We start from the raw sequence: 11471 nt of genomic DNA, 5'->3' as shown, positions 1-11471 counted from the left end.
GTCGGTACATGAAACAATTCATTACCGCCCTAGAGATAAAACCAAAGGTGGTCGGTACATGAAACAATTCATTACCGCCCTAGAGATAAAACCAAAGGTGGTCGGTACATGAAACAATTCATTACCGCCCTAGAGATAAAACCAAAGGTGGTCGGTACATGAAACAATTCATTACCACCCTAGAGATAAAACCAAAGGTGATCAGTACATGAAACAATTCATTACCACCATAAATAATTTCCAAAGGTGGTCGGTACATGAAACAATTCATTACCACCCTAAATAATTTCCAAAGGAATTATAGACTAGACAAGTTTTTCTTTCTTTAGGACCAACCATATAGTAACTTCTGTTCCATCCTGTACATTCAATAACTTATCTATATAAGTATAATAGTATTGTCTGTTGTATGTCCATATAACTACTTTGCAGGGTGTGGATGGATCGTCACCAAAACTGGTATGGAGGTTCATTAGGTTCATGCAAGGATACATACAAATTTTCAGCTTTGAATTTTACAATTACATATAAGGGAAGCAACTTTACACATCCTAAGATAACCTTTCATTAATCATGAATTTACATAACTTCCATCCAAGGGACGAGTACTCCAGCTAGTCATTATTACACAAATACTCTTGCAATAAACAATGAAAAACAAGTAAAATTATTGAAATTAGTGATATAAAACTCATTATCAACTTTTAATAGTTCATGATCCTTCAAGTTAAACTAAACATCTTCAATACCAATAATTGTGTCACAGTAATATAGAACTTATCTTCATTTCACACATTACCACAACAATGTTTTTTTTGCCAGAATCGGGAAAGTGATGAGAGCACTTACAGCAGTGTTTTCATTGACATCTGGGTCCGAATCATGTTGAGGACTGTCTCCATCCTCTCCATTCTCTTGATTTCTTCCAGATGAGTCTTCCTTTGATTTTCTCTTGCTCTTCTTACCACTCTGAACTGATGATCCAGTTGTTCCAGGACTCTTCAAAAGATATTAAGTGATGTTAAACTTTCTTTTTCATTTGTTACATTAACATTTTCATCTAATCTTCCCAATTACTTGCATCTTATCACACAAGATACCCATTTTAAAACATTCTCTTGAACAAAATTTTACATCTTCACTGTGGAAGAATCACTTAAAACTGTGTAATAATTTTTTTTAGTTTTCACTGAGTATAATAATGGAACTTGGAGACATGGCCAATATTAAATAGTTTGATGAACAAAGTTTACACCATTTATCAAAATATCTTTTAACAATGTGTTTAGTTCATTTTACAAATATTTTAAGTTCTAAGTTGTTACCACTACTTTGTTTAGGTTTGTTAAAGATTACTGTAAGCTTTAGACATATATAGGTCAGTAGATAGCATTTTGAAAGTGACATGGTTATACCATGTGACTGAATTGTAATGATGTAATTTAGCATTCTGCATATGTAAAAATAAAACAATTTGTACCTGTACTATATTTCAACTAAACATGTTTGCCCCCCCCCCAAAAAAAAACAACAAACTTTAATTGCATGCATAGACCCTAGCTCAACTAGTTCTGTAAAAGCCTTGTGTTTACTTACAGCTTTACAACAGATCCAGTTGCTATATACCTTTACTTTAAAACAAATTTATGGAGAAACACAGATCTAATTATGATAACAATTCAGATTAATATTCTGATGTAAGCCCAGAGACACACACACAACTTAAATTTTTCCTAGCCTAAAATAGAAATTTAAAGTTTTAACAATTAAAAAAATAGTATTTATTTTTTATTTTACATTACACACTTGACCATTTTACTAATTTTGAAACTTCTTTTTTTATGACAGTTTGGAATAATTTTGATTTTTCTAGTTTTTTATATTTTCTTGCCATTACATCTTAAAAACCTACATGTATACGTCTAATTGTTCAAAATAGCTATCCAACTATCAGCCTATATGATACAATGTTTTTTGTAATTGTTTATAGAGGCTTGTTCACAATCAGTAGTTCCAATTTTAATATCCAATCACCTTGCCCATGGTAATCCTCAACCTATAACTACATGGATTAAACGCCTCGACTCTCTCACTACAATTCAATTAAAAGTGTGGTGCTCTTTGATAGTTACAATTCAGGACTTTCCAAGATGAAATTCTCCTACTTAACATTTAAGAAGGGGATATCTAACTTATTGTCCAGCTGGTAACACAACATATATGTTGCAATAACAAAAGTTTAAAAAATTATGACTGTTGCAGGTTACATCTATGGTGTTAAGCTGAACATCACAAGATTCGAGAAAAACAGCAAGGTGAAACCTGCATATTATTAGGCTAACCATTATACGAAGAAATTAACTTTTCTGTACTGAATAAGTACCAATGAAGTACACCTCCATCAACACAAAACATCCAAGACATCAGTTTCTGTACAACATGCAAGTACAAATGGGGATTCATTCTATATCATTCACATGGACTTCTGTGTAGCTCCAACAGGCATATTAAAGTCACCTTCTGCATACAGTTCATGGAGTTTGAAAGACAGAAAGAGACAACATTGACTTTTATATTATGAAAAAACTTCCTGTAGAGGAAATTTCAATGCAAGAGCAGTAGTTCATAACCAAAGTCATCACACAAAACTACCATCAATAGTGCAAGTTCTGTGAAGCCTAAACACTCATTTTTGAAGCATTATCATAGGTCAAACACCATTTTGCAAATCTTGTATTTTTCAAAGAAACAATTCAACAACAACACATTTTTAATTACAACAATTTCTCACGCATAAACATTCTGCAACAGATATTCACCTGATGTGGTGGGTTTTTCAGAATGAAGGTTATCAGCTTATGAGCAGAGTCCACAGTTCCACTATAGCCACAGGCAATACATTTTATTGTGATGACTCCTTTCTTCTGAAGCACACCCTGGAGGGAACAAAAAACATTTATCAATATTTTAAAATCTAAAAAAGTTCCTAACCTTTTTTCTGAAGCACACCCTGGAGGGAACAAAAAACATTTATCAATATTTCAAAATCTAAAAAAGTTCCAAACCTTTCTTCTGAAGCACACCCTGGAGGGAACAAAAAACATTTATCAATATTTTAAAATCTAAAAAAGTTCCTAACCTTTCTTCTGAAGCACACCCTGGAGGGAAGAAGAAAAACAAAAAACATCAATATTTTAAAATCTAAAATAGTTCCTAACCTTTTTTCTGAAGCACACCCTGCAGGGAAGAGGAAAAACAAAAGCATTTATCAATATTTTAAAATCTAAAAAAAAGTTCCTAACCTGTTCGTCTTTAAATGTCTGATAAGTTAATCTGACAATTAAATACTAGTCACACAGCCCACAGCTTCCCAGAAGTCAAGCTTTTACCTTTCATCAGTATACATAAAAAATATTAAATAAACACTATTTCTGCCACATATGAAATCAACTTAACAGTTTAATTTCTTAGGAGGATATAGAAGTTTCTTAAAGAGTGCACTGTGGCATACTGTTGTTGCAAATTAGCTGACAAGGTGAAGATTTTTGCTTTCCTATATTTATAGCCAGTTAAAAAAATAATAAGTATAATAAAACACAGAACAATGATTTCAATACAGTGACCAAGTAAAACTATAATTGCAAGCCATCTTATTTAACACGATCTGCCTTCAGGTGGTTATACAAGAAGCTTTATTCTCACTTTGTTGTGAGCTATACTATTAGTGGTGTGACTCAATCTTTAATAGTTCCAGCTGTTTTTTTGGGGGGGGTGGAGAAATACTGGGATAAAAAATTTACATCTGATGAGGCATATACATATTTATTAAATGTGCTCGTCTTTATTTTATATTTGTAGCTTCAACTTAAAATAAGATCTACGAGTGATTCAAGGTCTTACATTTTATTGTGCAAATGACAGTAATATTTTATAACATATGGTTGTGTATACGTTTCACAACTTTCAATGAAAAAAACTCTTAGTGACAAATGAACCAAAAAGCAGAAAGTTAAACTTTCATTAACAGAGATTAAATACATAACTTCCTACCAGAGTAGTTTCAGGATTATCACAGGATGGACACAAAACAAAGCGACGGATGAATCCATCAAGAATGTCTTGTAGTTTTCCTGCTTCATGGGATCCATTAACAATGTAGCGTTCATTCTTCACATCAAACTGAGTCTGAGCACCAAGTTCACACCCAAAATATTTGGTTGGATCTGAGGAGAGAAAAATCATTCACCACCCACACACAAGTAAACGCTTAAAACAGAAGTGTAAAATTTAAAACAAATGAATCAATTGTATTTCTGAAGCTTATTTGTGAAAGGTAACTTACAAGTTGGAGGTCGATTAAGAGCCTTGGCAATTTCCACCATGTTAACAATTACCGTTTTGATGCCATTTCCTTTGCCTTCCACCTAACAAAGATGTATATAAAACCAAAATAAGTTAGAAAAAAACATTCACTTGACAAATTCAAATATCCCATGCACTAGACCAATTACTAAGAGATAAACAATCTGTTCGCAAACAATACAGACAAATCCTACATACGACATGGATCTAAAACTTAAAAAAAATTAACCTTCTAGCTTTAGAAGCGTCAATTTTATTATATATATATTATTATTATTTAAAATCTTAACTTCACTGGAATAGCACAATAATTACTGCTGATTGTAGTCAGTATTTAATACTTAAATATATTTTCAAACATTATTACAGCCCAAAATGTATTTAACTATGAATTTTGATATAAATTAAACTTGGAACTGGCTGTTTTCAACATTGTCTGCAGAAAAAAACTAAAATAAAAAATATGTAAAATATTTGCATTACAGAGGTAAAATGTAACAATAAATCAAACCATGCATGAAATAAATACTATATAAAAATTAAAAGAAAAACTGGAGTAGTCAAGCTTTTTCCAGAAAAACAGTTTAACACAACGTGAGAGCATTAACTTTCAGGTCTTCAGTCATAAGGTTCATTTCATTAAGAAATGTACACTCATTTTGTGAAAAATATATGTGGAATGACTTGTTTCAGAGAATCTTGATTACAGTATTTATTATTCACTAAGAAAATTTAATTTAATATATTGTTTAACAATATTAATAGTTACCATTTCCCAGTTTGCCCCCGAAGAAGAAAGGTCCACCTTTCAAGTGTTTGGGTTATAGGGGTTTTTATTCATTTCTGTCAAGACTTCTTGAACCTACGTGTTTTTCTAACATCATGAATAGTTACCAATTGTCATTTTGACAACCTTATTTTAACCCTAAAGATTAGGAAAAACTTTAGGTAGTTCAAATTTTGGTTCCTAATTTCTATTGAAGCTTTAGGTTAAACTGGACTTAAGTTCATTTGTAATCAGTAATTAACATAACAGTAAAGATTATTACCACCTACTTGTTTTTAACACGAGTGGATTTTGAAGTAATTTTCTTTATTAATGTACTTAAATGAATAATGTTTCTTTATTAAGTGACCACATTACCAAGTGCACTACTGAAATACAGGACTTCCAAATTTAGTGGTCCTGAAAGTAGAGAATGGAGAAACAGGGATGTGAGCCATATGTGTCACTAATTTATGTGCTCAGCTATATTAGTCCCTAAAGGTATACAGATTCAGCTGATATACAGATGGAAAAAGAGAAAATTAAAAGATAAGAGTAGTATACTGATTAACTCTCTCACTATGAGCTCGGTCATATTGGCAGAGTTCGTAACCCCAAATTTACCTTTATAGTTTTAATACTATAACTACTAATGTGTTCCATGTATCTTCAAGACATTTCTCAAGCATTAAGTCTCACTAAAAAGCTTTTCCACAAATATATGGAATCAAAGTGCTGACTGCTCTGAGTGAAGAGTGATTTATGTTAAGATTAAAAACATATTTCTTCATCTAAAAAATTGTCAGATTTCATTTGTGTAATCTCTAAAACCTCTTAAGTGAATTTCAAATGTTTTTTTTCAGTAATTTTGTTATTTTCTTTAATCTATAAAATGTTGGTCAATTTGAATGACCTCATAACCAACATAAAAAAAAATAAATAAATTAATTCTAATCGTTATACATAATATGGTATTAAAAATCAGAGAGAACTACTGGCAATTTGTGAAAGAGAATGTGACAGGTGGGAATGGGAAGGGCTCTGTAACCAAATAAGCTTGAAGGCTATAAAAAGTATGCTTTGCCTGAGTGTTAACAATATTATGAGTAATTTATGTTAAATATTACAGGACCTAGAGAGATAAATAAATTAGAAGGGGGGGGGGATACTTAGGGTAAATTTCAGTTCTCATACTAGGGTAAGGTTGTAAAATTTTTTTAAATATTTCCTTATAAAATTAAGAACATAAAATTTACATAATATTAAAATTTGAGTGATTAAGTTTTTATGCTAAATGTAATCATACCATGATAACAAAGTAGTTTAATTAAATTTTGAATGTAACTCTAAAAAGTCATGACATGTGTACTCTGAATAGCCTCTAGTGAGAGGGTTAATAATTACCTAAACACGGGTTTTCATTTTCAGTTATTCTACTTATGATACAATTACAAAGTTTTACAATCAATTACATAATAATTTCAATTAGAAAGGAACTGGCAGTAGATAATGCTTATAGAGGCAGTTAAAACTGCCATACAACTGATGATCAATGAATTCAAGGCTCGTCAAGCCTGTATGCAAGAATCAGAGTTTTTATAGTCCAACATTAAATACACGAGATATCTAGTGGTAGATCATCATCAAAAGTGTAATTAGAAAAACCTTTAAAAATATTGCCTCTAGTAACTCATTAAACTAAATATTCATTGACTTTCATGCAGAAAATACAACTAACTTGCTCACAATTTTTAAAACCAACAAAGGCCAATATGCAAACCCATACACACTGAAATAATCATTAACCCCATATATATTTCTGGCTTTTTTTTAAAATGAGCTAAAAAATCCATTTTCTATTTCACTTTTTCCTAGCCCATTGAATACACGTTAACATGTGAATAAATTTAGGCAAATAGTTCAAATTATGAAATGATTCGCACGAATTAACTTGGGCAAATAACAGAAGAGGTCAATAATACATTAGGAAGCTTATAATAACTTACAAAAGAAAATATTAATTTTTTTTTTTTACATATAGGAAAGTATTTTCATGATTTATTTAAATTCAATAAGGCAAAAGCTGAAATCCAAAGCAAAAATAACAAAATACGGTTTCAATTCTAAAAGGAAAGACTCCTATCTATCTCTTACAATGTCATTTATCATCTTCAGAGACAATATTGATTCATAATTATAGTATGTTATAAAAGAAATACATTATTTTTATACATTATAATTTTTTTTAAACATATAAAAAAATACCCAATACTCAGCCAAACAAATAACATTTTTAAAGCAACCAACACCTAAACAGGTTGAACACAAATAATGAACCACCTTAAACTATCTTCAAAGAATGCAGATACAAAAACTGTTAATAAAAACAGCATTAATCAGGTACTTCACCTTTGCGATAATCCTCGGCATTTTATAACGATAAAACTGGTCCGAAAGGCTACGGTTGACGTTAACACTTCCCATCTTGGCTGTCTAATCCTTATTTTGATATTATAAAAAGCTTAAGGGGTCTTCCCCACACACTCTTCCCAGAAGCCTTAATGCTGTTGGCTTGGCAAAAAATGAAACAAAGGAACAGCGTACAGATGCCAATAGTCACGACCGAAATGGGTTTAGTTTTTGATGATAGCAGAGACACCTATAGAAAAAGAAAAATGTTTGTCAAAGTAAGCCCTAAGTACACTCACCAAAAATTACTGCTATCATTCGTCTATATACATGTGTAATAAAAAAAAAGTAATGGAATTCACTTGGATCATTTTCCAGCTACCTTGTATACATTTATTTTAATTATTACATTACTCATTAAAATCCAGTACGTTTCAAGACATTCTTACCATCAAGACAAATCTTAGGATCTCAACACAAATTATTTTATTAAACCTTTTCAAAGTTTAATACACTTGAAGATTACCTCCAGAATCAACTGATATGTATTAGTCCTTGTTAACTAAAAGTTTAAGTGTCTGGTTACATCCCGCAACTTGCTCTGATTTGTAATTTTCCTGTTTGATTTCAAAACCACGTAAAATTAATTTGACTAATTCTGGGAGTATTGTTCTTTACATAAAACAGAAACATCATAAGAATCTCCCTTAATCTTTCTTTTTGCATTTTACCCATTTAACTAAACTGTCATCAGTAAAGCAGTCAAAACTCAAACTGTAATTTTGATTGAAATTATTTAGGCTTCTTAAGAAATTCAATAATCACAATGCACATTAATTTTCTTTTTAAGGAAAACAAGCTTTCCAGACAATTTGCAATTTAGTCTAAGTATGAAAACATTTACCACTGTAATAATGGCTATTTACACATAATTAAAGCAGCATCAAAATATTCTCTGTAAATTTGCTTTCAATGAAAAGTTTACTCACAAGTTTTAAAATTAGTTTGTTTTTTTTATAGTACTACATATTAAAACTGGTGTTGATTTTATTTTTGCTTCTTTAATTGACTAGAGCAACTTACTAACACTGTTAAAAGGTTAAGACATATGAAGTGGTAATTATGGAACTCCAGCTTACCTTGTCACTGAATAATTCTTTCTAGACTCTGTGCAATTCATAAACGGTACTGATAAATCAGCGTGTCTTTCGATGTACTTCCGGTAATTTGCTGGGTTTCCTCGACCTAAAAGTTCTGATCAAAATTGACAACATGAAATTACAAAAAGAAATTTTTTAATAGTACTTGCTATTCTGTGAAACAACTTGTGTATAAAAGTAGAAATATTAAGATGAGAATATGTAATGTAGTAGGGAGAAAAATGTCCTTAAATTTTATGAAATACATTAGATTCAATAGTTTATGTAACCATATACAATGATTTTTTTTGTTTTGTTATATATACATGGGAGTAGTTTTGAAAGCAACATTTTAGAAAGAAAATGAGTCAATCTCATGCTTTTTAAAACCGAAATGACACTTTGGATAAAACTACAGCTAAAAAAAAAATTTTGAAATTCTTAATTATACACAAGGCATACCAACAAAAATTAATTCCAGTAGCTTTATTCATTCGAGGTTGCAAACCCAGTTTTGATTATCTTAAAATTGTAAAACACCAGTGCTCATGGGCTTGTTCAACTGCACCACATGAACACTGGCATAATGTTGCTTTTCACTTCAACTGTTTTTAACATTCCAATTTTTCGCAATAATAAAGTATTTTTAATGTTAACTGGCATTTATCACGTTCAACTTTTCTGCTAACAATTTTGCTTTAAATTAGCTTGTTGGCCAGTTCACATAGTTATGCAGTAAATAGATGAATCAAAATTAACACATTCCAAATGTTCCACATAAAAACCTACACAACTTTCTCAATTAGAAGGAACTGTCTAGTGTTATGAAAGGAATATAGCTAGGCTCTGATAAAGAGATAAAGTTATAGATTAAACATTTTTCTGAAGATGGGTACTAGTTTGATATTTTTAAAGTTAGACAATTATTTTAATGTACCTTTGTTACACTAACTAGGATTGGACACTTACATTTTATTACTGTAGCACATCTAAGATTATGGGACAGTGAAAACAATCGAAAACTAAGCTCTTAAGATTTTGGAATATCACATTTAAATATTTTTAAGAACCTGATTAATATTTCTTAATTGAAGTAACTTGTATTAATAATAAAACGACAAGTATATTTTATCAGGTTAACAAATATTAAGTAGGATTAAACTTCAATTTAGGGCTTGGTGGCATAAGTATTACTGCTGGCTGGAAACAAAGTCAAAATCTTGGCTAGGAAAAAAGTAAATTTTTAATATCCAAACAATGTAAAGCAATGCAATAAAATATGTCTTTAAGTTAGTTATTTACTGCAATAATAGCATCATGCATGATATGTAATATTATATTAAAAGAGGCATCAATCATCATCTTCACATAAGTAAGTGGAATAATTCTATAAACTTACAAAATTATAAACAAATTTTCAAATTGTGACTTTTTCCTACATTCATACTACTGACTAACATGAAATTACACTCAGTGAATGTGATGCAGTTTTGTTCTAGCTGCAAATATCAGCTTACCAGTAAGTTATAAAACAGGTTAAAATTGTAAAAACATTGTAATACTACACAAGTCAAGACCGGTAGCCACTTTTACATATTAAACATAAATTTAATACTTTAGAGTGAAGATAAAGCAGTAATAATGTAATATTTAATTCTCACATGGCTTAACAGAGCTGGGTAGGTGAGTAGTATTGGTGTGAAGCACTAACAGTTAGTAAAGTGCAATAGGCACAAGGAATGGGTTTTATTTGGGAATTCAGGACTGGCATGAACTTATAAAGAAGCTAGTGGTGAAGACATGCAATTTGTTTGTAGTTTACAGATTGGAAGACAAACTGGAAGCTATTCTATATAAAGGTGTAACTGTAGGAAAAGGAAATAGGATTTAAAGAACAAACATTTACATACAAAGGTTAAAGTAGTTAATAATGACTTTTAGGAGGTTAAAAACAGTACTATTTGGTCTGGGAAAAAGTGGATTTAACTTTAATGAGAAAATATATTGAATAACATTTCAGCCTTTAGCTTGTGCAGATTGGGAACTATGGGAGGGAAGTAAACAAAAGAGACAGACATGGACAGAAACGAAAAACTTAAGGTTATAGTTTAGGTGATTCTTTGGTAGGAGCACAGTTACAATAATGTGAAAAATAAAAATGGTGAAATGAATGAGATTATGCTATCTAGGGGAAAGAGTAGAGTACACATCTGATATAAGAAGTGATACAGTAAAGGGTACTAGCAGTAATGCAGTCTTTGTAGTGTGGAAGGATAGGCCAGAAAATTAATGGGTAAGTACAGGGGATTAAAAAACGCATTTAAAAAAAAAAAGAGGCCATAATAACTATTCTACATGGAATATTGCCAAGAGTTAATCGTGGGGGGATAAAATTAATAGGTCAATGAGGCTGAATGTTAGGCTTATGTGTAAGTACAAGCAGATTGGCTGGTTGGACTTGCTAGATCAGACTGATGAGAAAAGGAAGTTTTTTGGAATGGATAGTTTTCATTGGATGTTTGCACTGAACCCTTTCGAGACAGGTCACGGGTGAAAGGCCATGTCATCTCGTTTGTTGACTCGTTCAAAATTTTATTGAACTGGTATTACATGAATTTATGTCAGTAAGTTTGGTATCAAACTGTAGATTATAATTCAAATTTTAGAACTATATATTACTCAATTTCTTAATTTAAAAGCAAATATCAAACAAACAGATAAACATTGATTTCTGTGTGTCACATGGTATGCTGAATGCAGCACTGGTTCAAATTAGACGTTTGTGAAGTCAAAAT

At 30.9% G+C, this 11471-nt stretch overlaps 1 protein-coding gene across 1 annotated transcript in view; it reads right to left on the bottom strand.

The window, feature by feature from the left end:
* LOC106460948 (eukaryotic translation initiation factor 5-like) overlaps positions 1 to 11471 on the bottom strand; it is a 26583-nt gene that overhangs the window by 6877 nt on the left and 8235 nt on the right. Inside the window, exons 3-8 of the mRNA XM_013920705.2 lie at positions 8677 to 8791; positions 7538 to 7787; positions 4343 to 4424; positions 4051 to 4223; positions 2820 to 2936; positions 850 to 999 (exon numbers count right to left, since the gene is read on the bottom strand). Of these exons, the coding sequence (XP_013776159.1) occupies positions 850 to 999; positions 2820 to 2936; positions 4051 to 4223; positions 4343 to 4424; positions 7538 to 7612 (597 nt within the window). The 5' untranslated portion in view covers positions 7613 to 7787; positions 8677 to 8791. The remainder of the gene's footprint in view (positions 1 to 849; positions 1000 to 2819; positions 2937 to 4050; positions 4224 to 4342; positions 4425 to 7537; positions 7788 to 8676; positions 8792 to 11471) is intronic.

This window comes from Limulus polyphemus, unplaced genomic scaffold (genome assembly GCF_000517525.1).
Source record: "Limulus polyphemus unplaced genomic scaffold, Limulus_polyphemus-2.1.2 Scaffold867, whole genome shotgun sequence".
NCBI classification, from domain to species: Eukaryota; Metazoa; Arthropoda; class Merostomata; order Xiphosura; family Limulidae; genus Limulus; species Limulus polyphemus.
Note: the sequence above shows the minus strand (reverse complement) of the source record. Positions and strands in the feature narration are given on the sequence as shown.